Source organism: Camelina sativa, chromosome 10 (genome assembly GCF_000633955.1).
Source record: "Camelina sativa cultivar DH55 chromosome 10, Cs, whole genome shotgun sequence".
Taxonomy (NCBI): domain Eukaryota; kingdom Viridiplantae; phylum Streptophyta; class Magnoliopsida; order Brassicales; family Brassicaceae; genus Camelina; species Camelina sativa.
The window spans coordinates 20,255,417-20,281,834 of record NC_025694.1 but is presented as its reverse complement, the minus strand read 5'-3'; the positions used below and the strand labels follow the sequence as shown (position 1 = coordinate 20,281,834).

Sequence of the window (26,418 nt, the reverse complement as noted above, 5' to 3'; positions counted from 1 at the left end):
CTCCACCTTCCTCCCTCGGGGAGATAACCTTGCGTCCAACCTCCTCCACCTTCTTCCCTTAGGGAGATAACCTTGTGTCCAACCTCCTCCACCATAAAAAGAACCTTTGCTTTGGCCTCCTCATGTATGGAGAGAATATGTTCACGTCTTTTAGCTATCTCAAAATGGCTTTCTCCAACAACCAATGAAACTAAAGACCATTTTCTAACGTCGCAAAATCTTTTGATAGTAACTAATGTTAAATTTTCAATGTATTTGTGGAAGTGTTCTTCACACCATGATGTAGCATTTGTCTCTGGAACGCCCCGACTGCCACCTTGCTTAGTGGCCTATTTCCATGGAACCAACTTCCTTAGTGGGCCCTACATCTACTCCTGGCCCATCTATATCCGACGGCCGATCTGTTAAATCTGGGTGGCTTTAAATACTTGTTTACTGACCCTACAAATCATCATATGATATTTCCCTGTGTTTGGTTCTCACTCGCACAGTTCTGACAGTCACTTCCCGATATGTTACTCATCCTTAAACTACTCCACCTCAAACACGATTAACTTTGGAGTTCTCTCAGGACTCGTGATCGAAAAGATAAGTGCACTTTGGTGACATAGGTGGTTAAATCAATTCTTTTAAACATATCTGCAAACCAGGGTGTCACAGTTTCGGAACTCCTAGGAATCTATCAACAACAATTTATGTTTTTTTCGATCTATCTATCTATTTTTGTTGTAAGCTTATGTTTGATTAGCCTATTTTATCTAACCATTAGTTTGATGAGCTTCTACTCCTTATCTCAATTTGAGATTGAATGAATGGTAACAATTATGTTTGCACAGAAAGGGTTTATGACCAACCAATCAAGGTTGGGAAATTAGAAGGAAATTAATTTGACCTTAATATATAAATAATAGAAAATTACAATCAAGATAATATATGAATCCTAAATAATTCAAAGGTGAAAAGAGAAATTAAATAAAACAATCTAAAAATACTACATTAAATTCAAAAATACAGTATTAGTATAAGAAGACGCACATATTAATCTTACCTATTCGAAACTGAAAAAGGATAAAGTAGGAGAAAATTTTGGTTTAGAAAAATAAAAATAAGAAAAAATTACCTTTCCATTAAAAAAGTTTTACCAATAGAACAAAGTTGAAAGCAAGATTTTTGAATACATTATTTTGTTAAATGAATAATATGAGACGATTTATGTTTATATAGAAGTGAGTATTTATTAAATTTAGAATTAATAATTAACTGTATATTTTCATTAATCTCATTTCTATTTTTTTTGTAGAATTAATAACTTAAAATTAAAAATAAATGTTATAATTTCAAATTATATCCTAAATTATAATTATTTTTAAAAAAATATCATTTATAATTTTTTGATAATTATATTTTTCATTATTAATATTATTTAAAACAAAATATTTTGTTTTTTGTTGTAATTTTCAAATCCGTCCTATTAAATATTAACTTTTACACATGTCAAAATCTCAAATTGATATAAACTTGACACATGTCAAAATTTTATTAATGACTAACTTTCAAAACCAAACTTTATCTAATAAGATAATGAATATATTAATTGAATTTATGTTTTTTAAGAAAAATATGATTATATGAGTTATGAAATCAAGACTATTTTTATTTACAAATATTTTAAAGTTGCTTTTTTCTTACTTTTAGGTAAGTAATTGTAAATATAACTTAAATTATTAAATAATAATAGGAAAATAAAATAAAAATCGGATAAATTGCTTACTCAAAAGGATTTTTATAGTATTCATTAGTGTGTAAATCTTACATCAGACATAATGCATCATGTTATTTTACTTTTTTGATTTTTAATTATATTTAAGTATTGGTTGTATTTGTATGTTACTTTATAACTATGTAATCTTTGATTTAAGTTAAAAAATTAAGGTGTTAAAAACTATTAACACCAAATAATAGTTTATTAAATGAAAATTTAGTAGACATTACTTCTAATTTTTTCAGCCTCTCTGATATACTGCTTTTGTGTTGAGCTTTGTATAACCCGGCTCCTGGAGGGAGAATTACTCTGTCCAAAAAACTTGATGAATTCTACTAATATAACTGGCCATTTAAATATAAGCCAATAGCCTTTGTGACAAGTAACATGATTTGCTTGATTGGCGGTATGATTAATATAAACACATATGTCAACTCAAGGCGTTGAGACGAAATTTTCAATGCTCAACAATAGTCCCGACCAAGTGACCTATAGTGCATTCTAAGCAGATGGGAGCTAGCTAAACTTCTAGTATAAGCACCCTAGTATAAGCATGCTTTTGAGTTCTTTGTTGATGTTGAGTATACGAACTGGCGACCACGGATACCTCGATACCTTTCAATTCTAAAGAACCCACCACCACCACAAATTCAGCTTTCACTGGAATCTCCTTCTTCCCCACCTGAGGACACAGAGCCAAAGAAACAAACGTTTGATGAGTCAACTCTTTAGATATCTCATACAAACAATATGGTGTCATCAGTAGATATGTTGCATTTTTATTATTTCAATTTTTCATGTGTGTCTATAAAAAAGTTTCACTCTGTTTCTTCTTCTTTTCCGGTTGCACTATTTGTTTTGGTAAGGAGAAACGCGTTATTAGACTTTTATTTATAAACAAATAAAACAAAAAAACAAAAATATGACGTTATTAAGATCCTTGGTAAAATACATACAAAAACTACGTCATCGATTTAATTTAATTATATTTTAAAGACTCGAGTCACTCAACATTAATTTTTACACAAATCATATACTGCATATGTATTTTCACACTTTGCTTCAACTAGTCTCTCACTCTCTCTCTATGAGACCAACCAAACCAAAGTCTTTCCTTTCTCTTCAAAATCTCACACTTTTATCTGAAATTATTCATTCAATTCAATTCATCAAATAAAGAAACAAAGTTTGCCTTTTTTTTTCTGTATCAAAATCTCCGCAGTTATATAATTTTAGTTCATAAAAATTGCTAGTAATTAAAAAATTTTAAGATAACAATTAGATTACTGTTTATTCAGGTGCTTGTACCTTCGGCCTTTATTGGGAAACGAATAATTTTTAACCCATATTATCTATATCAGCTATTTACAGTTTGTGTAATTGTGCTTACTCTGTGATCATGAATGAACAATGAACTAAAAATCTTAGGAAAGTAGGGTTTAGGCATCTCTCCGACATGGTTGGAGCCTCCATTTCAGAAGCTTCCGGCCAAGGAAATGGATCTCACACCATTCTTCCGCAAAATAGACAACTTTCTTCTTTACTAGACAAACTGATTGTTATTCTCAAGATCTTGAGATACCATTGAAATTTGAATCCTTTTGGATCTGTTAAACTTTGCATACAGTGTAATGGTTTAATCATTTCTATAGGCTATAATGAAACAATATCGTTTAAAAATTTACACCTTTATTTGAACCAAACCGAAATAACAATATTAATTTATTATTTCTACATGTGGTTCACACTCCAAGTTCCAACATCTTAAAATATATCATGAGTCGTATATGTATGAAAGTAGTAGCTCACAATGTTTCATATTTTAAAGTGGAGTAAAGCAGAGGTTCCGTCAAGTCCTTTGGCAACGAAGAAAGCAGTGTAGTCTGTAATGGTGGTCTCTCTGTACTTGGGAGGGTTTTCTTCAGACAAAAGCTCTCTAATGGGTCCGTATACTGTAGGATTCGGTTTCAAGGCAGTGGTGAAGAAACATGCTACAGAGACCCGAGCTCTAGTTACTCTGTTCGCCAGTACTCTATGCTCTAAACTAATGAAGTTGTCGTTTGTTATAAGCTGCATTAAAACCCAAAAAGACAAAAAAACCTTTGAACCAAGAGGACGATCACTTAAGCAAATCTAGCATTATATGGATACTTGTGCATAATTGAGGAACAATGTTTTGGTTGAGCAAACTTGCCTGTAGGAGATCTCCGACGTTGATGATTAGAGCTCCGGGAACATGAGGAACATCGAACCAGTACCCTTCACGAAGTACCTGAAGGCCTCCGATCTGATCTGGAAGAAGGACGGTAAGGAAAGAGTTGTCTGCGTGCTGACTTGTGCCTAAAGTTAGGTCAGGTTCTGGACACGGTGGGTAGTAATGGCCAACCATCACCAAACCCTTAGAGCAGTCCATGTCATTGAGGTGATTAGGGTTCAACCCTAAAGCTTCTGATAGTAGCGTAAAGAGAAAGTCACCCAAATTCGTCACCTGCTCTGAATATTCTATCATGACATCCCTAAAACAATTCGCCATATATAGAAATGAATAGAGAGATTACACTTGCTGACTTGCACATCAAGTTAAAGATATGGATTCATAGATATACCTTAAAATTTCTGGAAGATCTTGTGGGTTCGGAGGATCTGGAGCCATGTTACAAGTAACTGTGTCTCTCCAATTTGCTGCTCGAGAAGTGTAGAGATCGAAATTACTTGAATAGTGAAACTTTCTGGTCAAATCGCGAGAGTAGAGCTCTTTCCTCACTTGTGGAGATTGCTCGTGAAACCCACGAACTCCATCTTTCATCTTCTCAAGAAGATCAAGTGAAACTCCATGGTTGATCACCTGGAAGAAACCCCACTTCTTCGCTGCTTCTTTAATCCCTTCAACCGCGTTCTTGCGTTCGATCGCGGTGTCAAAGTTCCGTCCTCCGAGATCGATCGTTGGGATCGTCTCGAGATGTAGCAAGTCTAAGGGAAGGGATTTAGGGCTTGCTAGGTTGGCAGATGAGTGATGGAAAATGCGTGGAATCTGTGTGATTCCTGCGTCTACGAGTCCTTTCACACCCGTATTCGTTTCATCGAAAGCCTTAAGCTCACTCGCACGATCGAATGAAGCAACCTCCATCGTTTTAGTTTAGTAGAAAACAAAACAATATGATACAAATCGCATATAACCCACAAGAAAAAAGGAATGGAACTTTTTTCTTAAGGTCAAAGTCAATCATAGGACCACTTATGCTACAAGCAAAACCATTGATTCATAGATAAGGTTGATAGAAAAAGAGAGCCGCCTTATAAGTTATGAAAGCAACTGGGCAGACAAGTCAACAAGAAGTTATTTTAAGATAAAAAATGAAAGTTTGACACATCTTTTTATTAGAAACATACATTCTCAAATCTTGAGATAGAGTAATATTCGAGAGGGACCATCGAATCCTTTGGATCTATAGAACTTTTCCATGCACTGATTTGGTTTGGTTTTGTTCAGTCAAAAAAGGTAAAACAACTTTTTTCTCTTTTATTCTAAGCCTAGCTATTTTTAGTTAATTAAGGAAATGTTATTGTTTTCAACATTTAGCTGAAAGACCATAAAAAATAGGCTTTCTTTAGGTTTTAATTAAGAAAACTTGCATGATGAATGACTTAAAATCTTAAAGCACCTATATAGGTGAAAGACTCCTTTGTATTAAAAAAATATCATCTAGTTTTACATTTTAAAAAAATTTCAAATTTTGATTTGGAGGGAAATATGTTTCAAATTTTATTTTCAGGGACATATAAATCAAGGTCATAGTTTTGACTCCAGTTGAATATATAGTTAGCTCTTCTATTTATATGTTATTTGAGAGGAATCGTCTGAGGAGTCCCTAAATTTCAAATAAAAATCTGAAAACTCCCCCATACAAAACATTTTTTATTTTGATTTATTTTAAAATCGAAAACAAACACAATTACAACCATACCCTAGTTAAAAATCAGAAATTACCAAAATACCTAGGTTTTTTTCCCTCACCCACAAACGACCCACAAACCCAATCGGATCTATCTACTCCACTATTTTTTTTAATTCCAAACGGTTGTCTCCTCCTCTCTCTTCGTGAAAAACTAGAGGATACTAAGAGAAACGAGAGATCCTTTGCTCACTTTAATTGGAGGCTTTAATTGTTGTGTTGTTTGATTGATTGTGGACACTCATGAATTTTTAGCAAAATGGTGAAGACGAGGTGAACTAAGAAGAGTAAAATTGCTGAGGAAGAACAAAATTCGGAGCCGGCGAAGATTTCTTAGCCTGCGAATCTCCCTGCGATTGGTGATGGAGATGATGATGACAAAGTCGAAAGCAGTGGTAAAGAGGATGAGGGAGTTGGCTCAGAGACTGCGGGAGTATATGAGAAGGGAGACGAAGAGGATGTCGGAAGTGACGACGAAGAAGAAGAGACCAAGCCTGATCTCGATGGCGAAGAAGAAGTAGATTCAGACTCATCATTGGGAGAGACCGATTCGGGCGACTCCACCGAGGCAATGGTACGTAGTACCGATTGGTTGACCATGTAGAAGTAGGGAAAACATGTTTTCTGGGTTTGTAATACTAGGATAACATAGTATAACTGCTTGGGTTTGAAAAACTAGTATATCTAGGTATAACTATATGTATTGGAAAAACCTAGTTTTACTTGGTAGAACTATTAGTTTGGTATAACTTGGTAATACTTGAGACAACTGTTTGTTGCAGGATGCCGATGATGATGAACCGATGGCACTACAACCTATAAGAATGTAATTCCCAGCGGCAGAGTATAACAAGATGATTAAGTTATCTACGAGGTGTTATATAAAGGAAGTTTTGACAACATTTGATAAATTGAAGCATCCGCTCACTACGTTTGAGAGGATTTGGTATGAGAACCATTCACAGTTAAAACACATTTGGCACTTGCCAAGGGATGGAAATCACAAGGTTATGGGCATGTGGATGCTCCTTCTCCGGACGGCATGCATTGAAAAGAAAAGGGAATTTTGGTTTGTTGTTAATGGTGTTCACATCCCTTATGATATCAAGTAACACGCCTTGTTATCAGGATTCAATTGCCGTAACTATCCAATTAACTATAACAAAGCTGGAAGTAAGACCTTTGTGAATAATCATTTTTCGTCTAAGAAGGTAACTCGTGAAGAAGTGAGAGAAAAGTTCAAGGAGATGGTACCTATGAAACGGTCTCGAGATAGGTTGAAGATGGATGTCCTATACTTCTTATCCAGCATTGTTAGAGCACCGGTAAAGACATGAGAACAAGCAACAGAAATTGATGATTTTTTGCAAAACGCGGTTAATGATCTTAATTTTTGTAAGATGTTTCCTTGGGGGAGATATTCTTTTGATTACATGCTTGGATCGATAGCTCACACGATGGATCATTTTGATGGGATCGTCACAAACGGTGTATTATGGCCAGTTCCATGTTTATGTATTCCTTTGGAGGTAAGTAAAATGTATTTAGTATTGGATGTTGCTAATTGTTCTTATAATTGAAGCTAAGTATAACTATATGTTTGTTGTCTAGCTTTTAGCATTTGAGGCGATTCAACATTTGAGGACTCAATTCGTAGAAGATAATCCAGGAGGAGACGTTACATGTCCTAGGATGTGTAGGATAAAGTTCAAGAAAAGTGAACTGAGAGGGTTTCCTCTTGAGAGAATAAATGATAAACTTGGTACAATTAAGGTTAGTTTTTATAGTTATTCTTATCATCCTATTTATCCTTTGCATATGAATGAGTTTCGGGTAATAGGTTTTAATCTTTATATGTTTACAGGACATAGATAGTATCCTAATACCTGAAAATGATAATGAGAAGTCTCTTATGGCTGGAATCACTAAAGAAGATGACGTCGATGATGCACATGATGTTGTTGTCAACATTTGGATGCAACGTTATATACGAGGATATCATGTCTTGTTTGAAAACATGTTCAATGAAGATTTTCAGTCCCGAGCAGTAGGAGGAGGAGTAGGAGGAGTAGGTGTAGGAGGAGTATGAGGGGAACATGAGAACGTGAACAAGGAAAGAGCCTTGATTGAAGAATCGGTATACCCTAGTGTATCTGATTTCGTGGATCTCTGAAACACCTTTAAAAGTGAGATGAAAGATAAGATGAAAGAAATTGTGGATAGTCTTAATGGGTGGGAAGAAAAAGTCACAACATTGGGAGAGAGAGTTGCATCATTGGAAGAGAAATCAAAGGTAAGATTTGTTTTTTTTGGTAAAACTAGAGTATAACAGTTAGTTAGTATTAATATCTTAAAATACTTTTGTCTTTGAGCAACTTGTAAAACTTTGGAAAACTATGCTGTGTTGATTTTATGTTGAAATACTTGGTAAAACTTGGTATTAATATCTTAAATTATTTTTGTCTTTGAGCAACTTGTAAAACTTAGAAAAACTATGTTGTGTTGATTTTATGTTGAAATAATCGGTAAAACTTGGTATTAATATCTTAAATTATTTTTGTCTTTGAGAAACTTGGTAAAACTTAGGAAAACTATATTGTTTTACTTGATAATATGTTGAAATACTAGGTAAAACTTGGTATTAATATCTTAAATTATTTTTGTCTTTGAGCAACTTGGTAAAACTATGTTGTTTTACTTAATAAAAAATGATAAAACATAGAGAATTCTTAAGGGAAGTCTTACAACACATAGATAAAAGAAGATTGTACAGACAAGATAAATTATGAGAATCAAGTCATATGGAACACAAATTCATTCAGTTTTGCAATATCTTCTGCATTGGAATCTGCAACACTTATCACAAACTCTTTTAGGTTTCCAATCTCCATATGCATTTGCTCCATCTGAAATCCGAGGTTTCATAGCTTCACGGACTGCTCATTAACCTCCATCCTTAATTTGCTCACCTCTTCTTTCACAGCATCATCCCCGTTTTTACGAACATAGAAGCCATTGTCTTGCACAAAACTTGGTAAATACACTAGAATTTATGACGACAATAAACGAATCAATGCCAGTACACTTAAATCACCTCAGACACAATGCATTTGAAGTATCTCCTTCCTTCGTTTGAAGAAATCTCTTCGATGATGCGTGCACCACATGAACAAAATGTAGGAATATCGTAGTCACCATCACCATCAGCGTAGGCAGATAATCCGTCGATTAATTTTTTGTTCCTTTTCATATCTCTGTAGTATGGATCCTCCTCGTCCATGTTAGCAAACTTAATGAAATTCAGATAAGAAACGGAATAATAAGATACCGAGATCGTAAAAAATTGAGACAATATTAAAAGAAAATAGCGATTGGAAGAAAAAAATCTTACCCAAGTGATGAGTGAATCTGAATCCGAGATTGTGAAAGAATTGATGGATAATCTCGTATATTTCTAGAAGAGAGAATGGAGATCTCGAGAGAGTGATATAATTTGGGGATTTTTGCATTTTTAGGAATTTTTGGGGATTTTTCAATTTTTTTAAAAAAATAATTCGTATTTTCAATCAATATAGTTTTACCAGTTGTACTTGTTTTACCAGTTGTACCTGTTTTACCAGTTATGCTTGTTTTACCAGTTGTATATGTTTTACTAGTTGTACCTAGTATTACCAGAGTGTAATAGAAGCAAAATATAGTATTACCAAGTTGCAACAGAACCTTAATAGCAAAGTCTCTAAGTGTTGGTGTAGATCCTCCATAAGAAGACCACCACTCAACTGGTGCTTTTAACTTCCTTTGTCTTTTCACCATGGGCATCGCAAAGAGTCCTTCAGCATTTTTAAACACCGCCAACTCTGTGTCTATCTTATCTTGATTTGCAAGTTCAGTAACCAACATTTCAATAACACTATAGAGACCTTTCACAACCTCTTCACAGTTAACCCTAGACTCTAGATTATACTGAAATTCTGGATTCATAAAGTAGCCGGCAGCGTGCAAAAGATGATGGAGTTGTCAATCCCATCTCTTATCAATGATTGCAAATGCATCTTTGTACTGTTCTTCCTTCTCATTGAAGGTCTTAGCAATGGCCTCTTTAGCCCTATCCATGGCTTCATAAATGTACCCCATAACTGGTTTTTTCTCTCCATCAACCAACCTAAGAACCTTAACTAGAGGCCTTGTTAACTTCAGTGCATACAACACGCTGTGCCAAAATATGTTGCTCATGATGAACTTTTTCACATTCAGTGCTCCTACATCCTTTGGCCACTTTAAATCAGTCCATTCTTCAGAAGTTACAAAACTTCTCAAGTTTTTCCTCTGCTTGTGATACTGCGCAAGTGTGATGAATGATGTAGCAAACCGAGTAACAGTTGGTCTATGTATATTTTCTTGGTTTGTGAATTTCCTCATCATATTCACAAGAGAAGTGTGACTATAGATGTTGTCGTACATGTAGATGCAGTTCTTGGTTGCAGATTTCACCATAGGAAGTTTTTCTATATCCTCCAACATATGCAGTGGGCTGCACAAAGAAGCCAATACAGATGTGGTCTTTTCACCATTAGCAATTGGCCTACAATAGTAATAAAACACAAAGACTTGTTAGTATCAATCAGAAAAAACAGAATCTTATAAAGTAACAAACTCACCAGCTTTTACATAGATTGACGCATTGTCCGTTATCACTTGGACAACATTAGATTCCCCAAATTTTTCCATCATACGATCAAGCTTATCAACAGCAAATTAGCATCTTTCACATCTGTTGAAACATCAACTGATTTGATGAAAACGGATCCCTATGGAGAGTTAACAAAAAAGTTAATAATGTCTTTTGCACAACAGAGTCACGCCACCCATCAGACATAATCGAACAGCCTTTAGTTGCACATTCTGTCTTGTGCTCCAGCATCAGATTTTCTGTACTACATTCTGTCTCGGGCTGAGAGTTACAGAGAAGGCAAGTAGGACTCGTCTGGAGACCCCAGCTGAGGATACGATCTCGGGTTGGACAGCGATTCAAGACCATCAGCCAAGAGTGAAAGCTATGCTTTGGTATGCCTCTTTTGTTCCAAACCACCTTGCACCACGGAACCGGAGGATGGACAGAACAGAGCAGATTGTAGACTTGGCCGGTAGAGTAGCGGTTGTAGGTACGACCCTCAATTTCCCATTCATAGTAGTCTTCCTGTGAGTTAAGATTCAAAGTGGTTATGAATGTGAGAAGTGAAACCTGTTTATCTGTTCTAGCGTGGGGGAGGAGCCAACATCCTTGCGAGAAGAGTTGGTTAAGAGTGGTATTAGGGGGGACTCCAAGTCGAGAATCAGCAGGGGCAGAAAGATAGGTCTTTATGTTACCAAACGGAGACCAATTATCTGACCAGAATCTGCAGGTAGCACCATTACCAACTTTCATCTTTATCCAGCAATAAACCGTATCCCTCATCTTCACCAATTTATTTGCTAACCAGGAAAAACCTTGCCTTTTCTTCATTTTCCAGTAGTTACTAAGGGATCCCCTCAAGAACCGCAGTCGAAACCAGGCAACCCACACAGACCCTGACTGGAAAAATATGAGCCAGATAAGCTTTATAATGCACGCCTTATTCCAGATGGTAAGGTCTCTAATTCCCAATCCTCCCTGCTCCTTTGGTTTTGTAACAGTTTCCCAGGAAACTCGAGCAGTATGACGACCTTCAATGCTTCCTCGCCACAGGTAAGCGCTACATAGGGATTGGATCTTAGATATGCACTTTTTTGGGAGGAGAAAAGTGGAGCACCAGAAGTTGGAGATCCCTGCAATTACCGTATTTATGAGCAGCCTCCTGCCTGCAAAAGATAAGTGTTTTGCACTCCAATTGCTTATTTTTCCTTTCACTTGTTGCAGTAGAGGCTCACAGTCTTGAAGGGTTAGTTTCTTGGTGCAGAGTGGGACACCTAGGTACCGAACTGGAAGACACCCATGAGTTAGACCAGTGGAAGCAGCAATTGACTGTACTTCTTCATCTGTCAGACCTCCTGTGAAAAACGAAGACTTTTGAAGGCTTATGGCTAGACCCGATCGCTCTTCAAAATCTTGTAGCACTTGGAGTACATTCTGAACTGAGGAGAGGGATCCATCCATAAAGATAAGAAGGTCATCAGCAAAGCAAAGGTGAGTTAGCTTTGTATCCGCACAGTTATGATGGTATCCAAACTTACCCTCCTCAGCTGCTCTATTCAACAAAAGTGATAGGTTGTTCATTGCAATGACAAACAGGTACGGTGAGAGAGGGTCACCTTGACGGAGCCCCCGCTTCCCCTTGAAGTAGCCATGCACCATCCCGTTGTAACCAACAGTAAAGTTAGGGGTACATACACAAGCATTGAGCCATCTCAAGTATTGGTCCGGAATGGAAAGACCTTTTAGACAGTTAAAAAGGAAATCCCAGGAGAGGGTATCAAACGCCTTAGCAATGTCGACTTTAAGAACAATGCGTTTTGGTCCAGAAGCCTTGTGGTATCCATTCACGAGCTCAGCAGCGAGGATAGTGTTTTCAAGCAATAGTTTGTCCTTCACAAAGGCTGTTTGGTTTGGTAGTATGAGGGTANTATCCAGGGAGAACATCTGTTGCAACCGTAAGAGCTCCACCCACAGGTCAGTTCTTTCCTCTCTTAAGTTGGAAGCGTAAACAGCTGTAAATACGAACTGAATCTTGTTTGCAATGTTGACCTCACAGGTAACGGTTTGACGCGATTGATGCAGGACTCGAACTTCAACGGGTTCCTTCCAAATTATCACAATACGGCCATCCTCATCAGATAAGTGGTTCGACGTAAACTTCCATCCTTTACAAACCTTTTCCATTACTCGGTTCAAACTAGTTTCTTTGATATGTGTTTCCAAAAGAGCTCCAAAAAGCGGCTGATGAAGCCTAAGCCAATTACAAAAGGGCTGATGCTTATCCGGGTCATTTAGGCCTCGGATATTTCAAAAAAAATGTTTTGTATCCATTAAGGAAGGGCTGGAGGCACTCCCTGGGGAGTGGTAGCCAATAGTAGCTCTTGAGTAGTAGCCAAAAAGGGGGTTGGTGTAGTAGATTGGCTAGAAGGCAGTGAAGTGGGCTGCAAAGGGGGACTGCAAAGGGATGGCTGGGATCTAGAGCGTTTAAGAAGCTTTTTGGGAGAGAAGGGGTAAGGGGTGCCCTCTTGAGTGAAAGCTGCAGGAAGGCCAATAACCATTGGAAGATCATGGTCAGATTCTGGGATATTGACTGCTAAGATGGTATGAGACTCAAAAGGTGTAGTTTGTTTAGGGTCAGGAAGGGAATGGCTAGGTATAGGAGGGTCTGATAGGGCTGGAGCAGGAGGAAGGGGAGAGGGAGCCCCTAATTGAGAAAGGACTGCAAACCGGTTAGTGATCGCGGGAATAGCAGTTTGAGGAGGAGGGGTAGGAGTAGGGGGATGAGCAGAGGTAGAGATATCAACAGAACTTTCCACGACAATAGAAGGCGGATCAGAAGTGGAAGGTAGAGAGTCCTCTTATCGCTGCGAAGAGTCTTTTTCTTTCCAAATAGCCTGGGCAACTGATTTTCCTTTGTCTTTACTTGCTTTTTTAGGCACAGCCCGAGGCTTTGTAGGCTCAGGGGGAGGAGGAGGAGGCAACTGAAAGCAGTTTTTTGCGATGTGCCCCAGTTCATGACAGTGGGTACAAGTGGGTGGGAGCCAAGGATATTCAATCGGGACTTCTACAACTTGACCATTATCTCGAGTGAACTCCACTATATCTGGCAGTTTTTTCGTGAGGTCAACAAGGACTTTAACATGAGCAACCCGCAAGCTTACCAGGTTAAGGGTGAAGTCATCTGTTTCCTTAGGCTCACCCACTAGACCTGCTATAAGACTAATGCCTTCAGTGGTTCTCAGGTCTAAAGGAATGTCCAACATGTGAATCCAAATGGGGATTGAGTCCAATGGAGGAGTAGCTGAAGAGTACTGGGGCGCCCAAGGAGCAGTATGGAACATAGAGTCCCCAATGTACCAGATACATTTTTCCAAAACTTTGGCCCGGATGTAGTCATTTGGAATACGCACAAGGACTGAGTTCGAATGGTGGTTAACATGAATCTCCAGGCGGCGTCCCTTGCCCCCACATGTGGTTGAGGACACTTTGGATCTGGTGAAAGAGAGGGGGCCTACCATTGAAGAAACAGAGAATGAAATCCTTGTGCATCTCTGCACCTCGGTGGAAGACTTCATCTGGAATGTGAATTGTGGGTCTACCCGAGCCAGTGTACGTGGCAGGAGCAATCCGACGAAGAGTTCTATCACTTGATTTTCTAAGCTTATCCACCAAAATTTTAGGCTTAGGAAGTGGGGGCAAAGCTTGTGAAGCAGTTGGTTCTGGTATCACTTCAGCAGAGGTAAGTGATTTAGTGGAGACAGGGGTTAGGTCCGAAGGGTCAGTGGGGGTTTGAGTGGTTGGGATTGAGGGAGGGAGGGTTGTAATGGTGACGGGAGTTGGAGTTGGGGAGGTTAGGAGAGGGGAGGTAGAGGCTTTATTAGTGAGTAATGGAGAAGAGGTTTTTGGGGCAAAAACAGTAAATTGTTGTTTGGTAGCAAGGGGTTTTGCTACAGTGCAGCCAGATCTAGGGTTAGAAATGACTGGAATAATGGGGGCAGTGGCACCGTCATCATTTAGTTGCATTTCCACATCGGAGGATGAGGCAGTAGGATCAGCCGAAGAAGCAACAGCAGGGGGAGAGATACTCACAGCAGGCCTATTGGATTTGGCAGTTTGCGATGAGGGCTTCCTCGAAGCTTTGGTGACAGCAGGGGAAATGGGAGGAAAGTTAGAAAGGGTGCACGGGGAGGAAGGGTCAGGGGGGTCAAGAGGGAGGAGCGGAGGAGGGAGGATACCACCAGCGGTGGCAAGTCTCGGATTCAGGGCGGAAGCACGACCATCAGGGAACCAGCGGTTCGCCATTGGAAACCGTGTCAGAGAGAGAAAAAAATGTGTTTTTGGCTTATTCTCTATCACTCAAGTAGTTAAAACTTGTAGTGTTTATGATGAACCAGAAGTAATATTGTGATTCCAATCAGCCTATCGCCGTAACCCAACTTCAATCACCGGTGGTGTTTTTCTCCGTGACGGTTAGATTAGATGCATCCATACCAACAACCCCTTCTTTGCCTGAAACCTCAACTGCCCTCACCAGCAACCTCTTCTTCGCCTGAAACAACCAATCTTGTTATAAAATAATCTTTTGCATTGTAGACTTTGAAACAAAGCAAAGTTGATGACTGATATATTCAGTTTAGAAAGAACTCTCTTTCTCCCCTCTAACATCATGACAATTACGCTAAAAAAAACATAAGGGTAAAAATGTCAGTCACAGTCACAGTGATGTTCGCGTGTATTATAATGCCTTTCACTATTGTAATGGCTAAAATCGAATCTCTCTCCAAAAAAATGCCTATTTTATATATTTCCCTAATTTTTTCATCAAATTATAAATAAAAAATGAATCTTTTTGCTAAAACATTCTATAGCCTTGAGAAACTGAGGATCATTTCTAAAAATACCAATGAAATTAATGAGAGGTTTTCTAGTACGATCACCCAACCATCTGAAACAACAATTACTCCTTTTTCTTTTCTTGACTTAAGTGGTACTATACCCTTTGAAAATGATTTCTCTTTCTGTAGAAAAATCATTCTCAACTTATTATAACCAAATGTGTGAGATTTAGGAATGTGCTAAAACACTCCTCCCCCTCACAGGATTTGGGCCCAACAAAACCTAAACCGTTTCATTTATGCTAGGTTCGAATAAAAAAATTAGTACGTATAAAGATTGTATCACTTGGAAAGTAATTTAGATGGGAGCGTTTGAAGTACTGAATGTAGCTAACAAATACGGTTATGACTGCGTCATGCTGGGATGGTATCGGAAATATAGTATTAGTCAATAACTTTAGACCAAGAGCATTACAAGCACAAAGAAAAAATGATTATAGAAAACACAAGTTATTTTAACTAATAGAAACTCTTGGATCCTCTTAAGTTCACTTGTATCACTAGTTTTATCAATTGGAGTTCTTGAGTAGGAGAAGCCAGATCCAGCAGGCTGATCCAAGAAATATTATGTTTGCCATCTGAGAAGTTGATACAAAATCTGGAAAAAAAATAAAGAAGAATAGGAACTTCTATGAACATTCTGATAGACCTATATAGGAACATTTCGGCTAACCTTTTTCCATATGAATAAGTAATAGAGACCAAATAAGTCTAAATCATTATCTAAAACTCTCTTTATCCTAATAAGAGCCTCAAAATGCCTAGTGGGTGCAATAGCCGCTAGACAGGCATTCTATTAAGTAAGTCATGATATCTCATAAAGTTTCGTAATCTCGTTTCTGTTTAGACTAATTAATACTATTGGTCTGGATCCATGATGCCTTGTAAGAATCAGAGAAAACACAATCCATTAGAGAATGAACACACATTTAAACGGATTTTAGGAGAAATAAAGATACTATACAAAACTTTCAGCGATCAGAAATTCCATCAAATTTTCACCATATGAGAGAATTATTTCGAAATTTAGTGTAAACGTGTTTTGTAAAATCAATATAATACTTTACTTTTTATATGTGTATACTTGATTATTCCAAAATTCTAATGAACATAAAAGTATTAAAAACTATTTCTTGTTCCATGACTAGTATAATTTCGTAAGATGTATTTCAGTTTTGGGTTTCTACAACTATACATACAATAACTAATGCATTTTACTAACAAAAAAACCATAAGGGAAGATGAAAACCCAAATGAAATTTTTTCAAAACAGAATTGTAAATTTTTACCAATTATTTTTTTTTTCTCTAAAATACTAATATATTCATAAACTAACAAATAGGTTACATGGAAATGGAAGAGCTATGTCATGCCACTAAAAAAACACTTAAGAAAAAACCTTACTTTTCTGCTTATACTCTGCATATGTTTTGCTTATAATTTACATATGTTTTGCTCATTTTTGTCGGTTTACTTTTCTAACACAATAGAATGTTACGTAAACTCAAAATAATTTTGTTTAAAGTGATTATAGGTTTAGAGTCCTTTTTAGTTTTCTTCTTAGTCTTATATGTATTTAAAAGTTTAGTTACATACAATTTTTATTGATATATATGTCTTTATGATTTTTAAATTGTTTTAGTTCAACTTAACCTATATAAATATGATTTTATAATGCGTAAAAAAAATATGATTTTATAATCTGAACATTTGTAAAAAATTGATGCCCTCTAATGATGATGTGTTGATCAAAGGAGAGTTTCTTACTTTATTTAATCAGTTATATGTGATGTTCTTAAACGTTTTATCTCGGTTATAATAGGAATTGTCCCTTACGTTTTTCAACCTTAACTTTTTGAACCGAGAAACAGACATTAAATAATTACAAAAAATTATAGTAGTTTAGGTTTGGTATTAAAAAATTATATATATATATATATATATATATATATATATGTTCATTAACATCACATTACGGTAATATAGTCAAGGTACTGATTGGTAAGGTACTCCAGTGGTGTTAAGCCACAAATCTTCTAATAGAAGTTTTCTCATAGCAAAATTGTTAGCTTCCTTTACTCGAGACAAGGTCCGAACTTGCAGTTACATTGCATCCCTAGAAACTTCGAGTCTAGGAGCTCTATTTCTCGCTGAAATTGAGCCGTCAATATTTTGTTTTGTCCTTCATCCAGCTTACGTGTCTCGATTAAGCAATACTAAAACAATCATGGTACAATTGTCTACCCGCGTGAGCATAGAGGGCGTCTTGAGGTACACCCACAGCCGTGCGAAAGACTAATTAGTATAAGAAGCGAACAAAAATAAAATACCTTAGATTAAATAAATAAAAATGTCCACAAAACTTCCTATAACAAAACTAAATAAAAAACAAACTAAATTAAATATTAGTTCTTAAACATTTTTNTAGTTTAGGTTTGGTATTAAAAAAATATATATATATATATATATATATATATATATATGTTCATTAACATCACATTACGGTAATATAGTCAAGGTACTGATTGGTAAGGTACTCCAGTGGTGTTAAGCCACAAATCTTCTAATAGAAGTTTTCTCATAGCAAAATTGTTAGCTTCCTTTACTCGAGACAAGGTCCGAACTTGCAGTTACATTGCATCCCTAGAAACTTCGAGTCTAGGAGCTCTATTTCTCGCTGAAATTGAGCCGTCAATATTTTGTTTTGTCCTTCATCCAGCTTACGTGTCTCGATTAAGCAATACTAAAACAATCATGGTACAATTGTCTACCCGCGTGAGCATAGAGGGCGTCTTGAGGTACACCCACAGCCGTGCGAAAGACTAATTAGTATAAGAAGCGAACAAAAATAAAATACCTTAGATTAAATAAATAAAAATGTCCACAAAACTTCCTATAACAAAACTAAATAAAAAACAAACTAAATTAAATATTAGTTCTTAAACATTTTTTTTTACTACATTGTAATTTTAGGAAAAGAACATTTAACCAAACAGAATAAATAGAAAAGAAAAAATATATAACTACGGTTTAAGTTTGATAGAATCAATTTGGTGAGAAAATGTTGAAGGAAAAATTGTTACTGTGTTATCTTAATTAGAATCAAAAGATAACGCTTAAGCACCAAAGAGAAAGCTATCAAAACTGAATTTGTAACTTTAATGTCTAGTTGTTTAATAGCGTAGGTGTCGTAAGAAAAAACTTACGCATAATGTATGTGTGTAGTTCTTTTTAGTTCATTAACATACTAAGAGTACCTCCATCAAAAGTTGTAATGAAAGTATTAAAATAGATTTTATTCTTAATTTTGAATAAAAGTGAAATTAAGAATTTTTTAAAAAACTTTAACATTTCGTAGGTCCATTGAAGGTTGTTAAATTTGAGGTTCTTAAAAATATTTTTCTTTGTAATTGTAAATTATTATGATATTTTGTTAAAATTTATAAGACTTGTATACTCTTAAAAACTTAAAAATATTGCATTCAATAAAAGTTTAAACAAACATGACATAAAAGCATATCAAAAATAGATTACAAAATGATTAATTTTAATTTTGATTTGTACCAAACTTTTCCCATATATGCTCAACCAAATCCGCTTTTCAGTCGATCATGCATTTTTTTTATCACGAACTTGATTTCGAATTGTCATCACATTTCCCATTATATTGCCGAGATTTGAAGGGATATCTGTAGAATACGCAGAATCAACTTGTGAAGTTCTGTTTGAGTCGTCTCGTGCAAATGAGGCCATATCATACTGAGTATACCCATCACGTTCGTCTTCTACAATCATGTTGTGCAATATGATACATGCTTTCATTATATTTCCAATTTTTACCTTACTCAACATGAGAGCTGGGTTTTTGACTATGGCAAATCGAGCTTGTAAGACTCTAAAAGCACGCTCGACATCTTTACGCACAACTTCTTGGCATGTAGCAAATAAGGATGCTTTCGGATCTTGTGGAATTCGAATTGATTGGATAAAAGTAGCCCAGTTTGGATAAATACCATCAGTGAGATAGTAAGCCAGATGATATTGTTGTCCGTTGACAATATATTTCACTTTGGGAGCTATACCTTGTAATATGTCATCAAAAACTGGTGAGCGATCGAGAATATTAATATCGTTTAATATACCTGGAGCTCCAAAAAATGCATGCCATATCCAGAGGTCTTGTGAAGCTACAACCTCTAAAACAATTGTTGGCTTTCCAGATCCACTGGTATATTGACATTTCCATGCAGTCGGGCAATTCTTCCACTCCCAGTGCATACAATCTATGCTTCCTATCATCCCGGGAAATCCGCGGTCCTCTCCAATATTGAGTATCGTTGAAGATATTCTGGTGTGGGTCTCCGTAGGTACTCATCTCCAAATAAATGAATGATTCCTTCAGTGAAATTTTCCAAACATAACATCGCAATGCTTTCAGCAAGCCGAAGATATTCGTCAAAGGCATCCGCTGCAGAACCATATGCCATCATATGAATGGCTGCTGTACACTTTTGTAGTGCAGAGAGACCAAGTCTTCCGTGACCATTTCTTCTTTGTTCAAAGTATGGAACTTCATTTGAGAGTCGTTCGACGATACGCATGAACAAGGGTTTGTTCATTCTGAAACGGCGACGAAAGATTTGAGGAGAATATGTTGCATCTTCACGGAAATAATCATCCCATAAGCGTTGGTGACCCTCTTCACGTTTTCTTTCAATGTGGACTCAATTCTTCTTCTCGGGTGCAAATTGATTCATTGCATGATCGAAATGATTCTCGAATGCTTGATCAAAATAATTGTCCATTGCATGATCAAAATACCCATCCATCATTTCTTCAATGTTATTAGAAGAAGATGCCATTTTATAGGGAAAAAAATTATTGTAAAAAGGAAGAATATATTGTAAAAAAGGAAAAATAAACTGTAAAGAGAAAAATAAATTGAAAAAAAGAAGAATATATTGTAAACGCTTGATATTGTGGATACAAAATGGAAATGGAATAAGCTCTAGCTCTCATTTATGTGTTTACAAAGATGTTGTTATATAATGGAGCTTGATATCGTGGGTACAACATGTCCGTGACCGTGACCAACAACAACATATTCGTGACCAACAGCATCATATCTGTGACCAGCAACAACAATGTCTTCTTCTTCTTCTTGTCCGTGACCAAGAGCAACAATGTCTTCTTCTTCTTGTCCGTGACCAAGAGCAACAATGTCCGTGATCTTCTTCTTGTCCTGATAGAAAGACACATAGAAACACAAATCAATCATACAACCAAACTAAACTAGATATCTCATTTAATACCAAGCTACATGAACAACACATCTCATTGTAAAACACATCCCATTGTAAAACCATTACATATCATTAAAACAAGGTAAATTCATTACATAGCCGATAAACTCATAGTCAAAAGAATCATACAACAACTGAAAGAAACAACACAAAAGCAATCATAAACTCAAACTGAAACTAACTTGACAACATGTCATTAATTATCTTATTCTTCAAAGCATTTTATGTTTTAGCAAGTAAACGGTCAAGCATTTTATGTTTGCTTTGCTTCTCTTTAATCACACTCTGTTTCTCTTTCAAGACAAATTCCTTTTGCCTTATCTCCCACATGGTCTGGAACTCCACTAGAGAAGAACCTTCGGGCTGATTTATTGGCTTGTTTACAAGCCTTTTACCTTTCGCCTTTGCTGCCTTAATACCAATAGGCCGAACTTCCTTCTCTACTTGAGTAACTGGAACAAAGCTTGATGACTGTGAATGAAGATCATCACACTTCCTTCTCTTTGATGCTCCATTACCTTTCGCAGAATTAGAACCACACCATTTTTGATCATGGCGAAGCTCCCTCCAAGCATGCTCAAGGGTGAACTTCACCTTATAATCATTGAAGTAGATTTCATAAGCCAGTTTCATGACATCATCTTCATTCTGGCCACTTGATTTCAGCTTTGTTGCAGCCTCATAGCTTCCAACAAACTTGCAGACTGTTTCGTTGATCTTTTGCCACCTTTGCTTACAATGACTAGGCTCTCTCTTTTATACACCAACTAGCTTAGGATTTTCAGCATAATAAGTTGCAATTCGTGACCAAAAAGTACCAAATTTTTGATTGACAGCAATAATTGGATCCTTGCTAGTGTTGAGCCAAGCACCGATGAGGGCCACATCTTCTGTGTGTGACCACTTCCTTCTACGCTCCTTTGATTTTTGTTCACCTATAGGGTCCTCCTCAGCATGTGAATGGGTTTCAAGGGTGTGGCTTTCTTGTTGACTACTTTACAGGTCCAGAAAACCTAAAGCTTCACTAAATGGGTCCATAGGCAAGTTTCTGGGTTGAGTTTAAAAGAGGATCGAAAATAATGAAGGGTTGATTGTTTGGTTAGGTATGTAAAAGAGAAGAAAGGTAAGTGTTTAGGTTCAGCTAAACACTTAATATATAACTAGAAGTGAGGTGTAAGTGTATTTGGTTTTTAAATGTGACATAACAAGCAATCAATGACAACTACCAAGCATTGAGTATAACCTAACACTAGACAATAAGTGTATTACTGTGACAACAACCAACAATGTGTGTTTAAGTGTGACAATACAAGCAAACATGACAAGTTACAAAGCATTGAGTGTTTAAGTGTGACATTTACCAAACTGATCTTGTCAATTTAATGATGCAAATTCATGACGCAAATATCCAAAAGACTAAGAAAGAGAAAGAGACATCAATGAACAATAACAGTGTCAATCAAACTGATTTGTTACCAAATAGGCTCACTAATGCAACCAAACCATCAAAGATATCAATGAATAAGTAAACAGAATATAGTTGAGTAAGATAACTCATCTGGAACTGTTTGGCATTGCGTAACTGGAACCACCTTCCTTTGCTTCTCTTCAAGTCATGCATTGTCACCATTTAAACACTTTGAACAAATAACCACACACATAGATAGATACAGAACAAATAAAAGCTGATAGCACACTAGCTAGAAGCAATACTAAGAATAAAATACATAATCAGAAGCTGAAAACTACATAATCAGAAGCTGAAAACTAAATAATCAGAGACAAGTATGAATCACTCAAAGTCAGCTTTGTTGCAGCCTCATAGCTTCCAACAAACTTGCAGATTGTTTCGTTGATCTTTTGCCACCTTTGCTTACATGACTAGGCTCTCTCTTTTATACACCAACTAGCTTAGGATTTTCAGCATAATAAGTTGCAATTCGTGACCAAAAAGTACCAAATTTTTGATCGACAGCAATAATTGGATCCTTGCTAGTGTTGAGCCAAGCACCGATGAGGGCCACATCTTCTGTGTGTGACCACTTCCTTCTACGCTCATTTGATTTTTGTTCACCTACAGGGTCCTCCTCAGCATGCGAATGGGTTTCAAGGGTGTGGCTTTCTTGTTGACTACTTTACAGGTCCAGAAAACCTAAAGCTTCACTAAATGGGTCCATAGGCAAGTTTCTGGGTTGAGTTTAAAAGAGGATCGAGAATAATGAAGGGTTGATTGTCTGGTTAGGTATGTAAAGGAGAAGAAAGGTAAGTGTTTAGGTTCAGCTAAACACTTAATATATAACTAGAAGTGAGGTGTAAGTGTATTTGGTTTTTAAATGTGACATAACAAGCAATCAATGACAACTACCAAGCATTGAGTATAACCTAACACTAGACAATAAGTGTATTACTGTGACAACAACCAACAATGTGTGTTTAAGTGTGACAATACAAGCAAACATGACAAGTTACAAAGCATTGAGTGTTTAAGTGTGACATTTACCAAACTGATCTTGTCAATTTAATGATGCAAATTCATGACGCAAATATCCAAAAGACTAAGAAAGAGAAAGAGACATCAATGAACAATAACAGTGTCAATCAAACTGATTTGTTACCAAATAGGCTCACTAATGCAACCAAACCATCAAAGATATCAATGAATAAGTAAACAGAATATAGTTGAGTAAGATAACTCATCTGGAACTGTTTGGCATTGCGTAACTGGAACCACCTTCCTTTGCTTCTCTTCAAGTCCTGCATTGTCACCATTTAAACACTTTGAACAAATAACCACACACATAGATAGATACAGAACAAATAAAAGCTGATAGCACACTAGCTAGAAGCAATACTAAGAATAAAATACATAATCAGAAGCTGAAAACTACATAATCAGAAGCTGAAAACTAAATAATCAGAGACAAGTATGAATCACTCAAAGTCAGCTTTGTTGCAGCCACATAGCTACCATTACTAACAACAACAGCAACATCGACATCAGCGGGAGGAGTACAAGAGTCCAAAGATTGGTTACCGGAATCAAACACTTGCGCGACGGAATCCGATACTTGACTAATGGAATCGGATTGTTGACTGACGGAATTATCTTCGTCTTCGTCGAGATTGTTGATCTCGTGTCTGCTGTATCCTATTCTTAATCCACCCGCTCTTTTCTTCCTCCGTGACACCTGACGTCCATGACTCTTCGTCGGAGATGGATGAGTAGTAGTAATAACTGACTCGATCGGCTCAGGCTGATGTTGAACCGGAGTCACAATCGTTAAGTCTGAAAACTGATTCTCGTCCAAAGCTTCCGTCGCATCTAACAAAACAGAGACAATAAAAAAAAAATCAGATCATCCGTTAAAATTATTGACAGATCGAAAATTACTACAAACCCAATTGAGAGATCTTACAAAATTAGGGCTACTGGTTTCGAGAGAGACGCCGGATGATCGGCACTTCGCACATCGATGGTGTCTATTACGGTGATCGGTTTGATTCTATCGTCGTGTTGTTTTCTCTGTCGATCAAAGATAGAGACGAGAGAGAGAAAGAAAAAATAAAAGAAAAGTTTATTTTTCTCCCACCCAATCAGAAACTGATAGACACAAGTTTCTAAACCTAACAAAAATATCTTAGATAAACAACGATTCTAAACTAAATCATACAAAAAAAAATTAATCACATCTAATATTTTAGATACTCTTAGATACTTTGATGGAGGTACTCTAAGAACATGTTTTAAATAAAATTGCAATATTATAAACCCATAGGGATAAAACTATATATAGTGAGTATGTGACCTTGATAAATATATGCCTTAATTATTTTTCAAATTTAGATGTCCGAAGCTGCTGCTTCTTTTTCTACAACTGTTGCAACGGCTCTGGGTGTACCAAATCGACAATAATACACGATTGTGACAATGACATCAACACTTATGGGGAGTGCCACAACCTGCCCCTTCTTCGGGCTAGCTCATGAATATTAGTATCATTACTATAACTATTGAATAATTAAAATGAAAATGAAACGTAAAAATATCTAGTCTAAATGTTAAATCATCAGTATATAGGTCCTGATTGGTGAAGGCTTTTAAAGCTTTTAAAAAATGTAAAAATCTTAAAAGCATTTTATTTGACAATAAGATTTCTATGATTTTTTTTTTCTAAAGTTTCAACAGTCACTTTAATATTTTCCTTCTTTACTTTTCTTTTTTTTTAAAGTCTCAAAATGACATTGTAAAACCAACAAAATTTTTTAAAAAAAAAACTTCTTTCTTCATCAGAATTAAAAACTGTCTACAATTTTTTTTTTTGTAGATTAATTGTCAGCATTTTTTTTTCTTTCTTTGGACATCCAGTTCTCTTTACAAATTTATTATTTTTATCATCACCATTGTATTTCCATACAATTTTGTTATTAAAAAAATAATTATTTTGTCACTATGTGACATATCGATTAATATTTATCATGATATATATTTATAAAATGATATATAATTATAAAAAATTACAGTGACAAATTATTTAAATAAAATTAACAGTCAAAATATTTACAGCCAAAGTTTCTGCAGCCAAATTTTTTACAATCAAATTTTTAAAGCCAAAGTCTCTACAACCACAAGTAATAGTCGGTACCAATCGGGACCTTAATCTCATACTATACAAGAACGTAAGAAACATTTTTTATATATATAATAATAGAAATTTTGATTATAAAAAAAATTAGTTGCGAGGAAATAGATGATAAAATAAATTCTAACAGCATATTAAAGAAAATATTTTGATGAATCATAACATTATTTATTATATTTATTTAATATTTCTATAATTTTTGAGTTTATATTACATATAACTTTGAGTTTATAAACTAGATATATCTTAGGGGAAGTAATTTTATCAGGTCAAAGCTTATATATATATTTATAACGACAAAAGGGTTAAAAAATAACAAAGATGGTGATAGTTAAGCTTATTACCATCCATAATTACAAAAAAAAGAGTGTTCCATAAAAAATATTTATGTTAATTATTATTATAAATATTGTTTTTTAGAGGAAGTTTTAGTGAAGACTCTTAAAGAGCTTCTCTCTTATTTTTAAGACACTCATCACAATATTTTTTTTTTTTTTTGATGACACCAGTTAGACCTTCTCAACAGAAATGTAAAAACATATTTAAATGACCTTCTATACACTTCTCCCTTCTATTTTTGGTCAATTTCTACACGAAATCTTCATCTCCAATTCTTCGTCATGCAATAAACTGTGAGGAATGAATCTATAATCAGGCTGCATGTTGACCAACAACAATTCTCAAAAATTTATATACTTCTGAACCTTAAGACTAAAGAGATATAATATATAAGCACTTTTTCTTTACAATTAAATTGTATAAACAACTTTTAGTCACCTAAAGTGTATATATAAACATTTGTTTCAAAATTTTAAATTTTGTTCATCTAACCTTATTTTCAGTCGATTTTTTGTGTCGAAGAGATGTGGCATTGTAAGGATCACAATAATGGAAATATATCTAAATTGAAATACGATATTAAAAAAAAATCATAACAAAAATATAAAAGAGGAAGTTAGAAAACAAAACAATACATGAAAATGAAAAGACATTGTAATAAAATGTAAAATATTTTTATAAAATAATATACCATTAACTCATGCAAAAGAATCAACATGCTTGCAGTGTAATTAGATTAATTTGGCACAATTTTTTTACTTTGATTTTTCTTTTTTTCTTATCAAATTTTCGTTTGTGGACTCAACACTAGCAAGTGTTAAAAGGTTCTCTAAATTTTACGGTTTTGATGGTTC

At 35.6% G+C, this 26,418-nt stretch overlaps 1 protein-coding gene across 1 annotated transcript; it reads right to left on the bottom strand.

Moving 5' to 3' along the window:
* LOC104719460 (1-aminocyclopropane-1-carboxylate oxidase homolog 3) lies at positions 3,395–4,977 on the bottom strand. Its single transcript, XM_010437397.2, has 3 exons — positions 4,369–4,977; positions 3,957–4,278; positions 3,395–3,832 (listed from the first exon to the last, which is right to left on the bottom strand). Exons 1-3 carry the CDS (start codon positions 4,887–4,889, stop codon positions 3,578–3,580), a joined length of 1,098 nt encoding a protein of 365 aa, XP_010435699.1. The 5' UTR covers positions 4,890–4,977; the 3' UTR covers positions 3,395–3,577.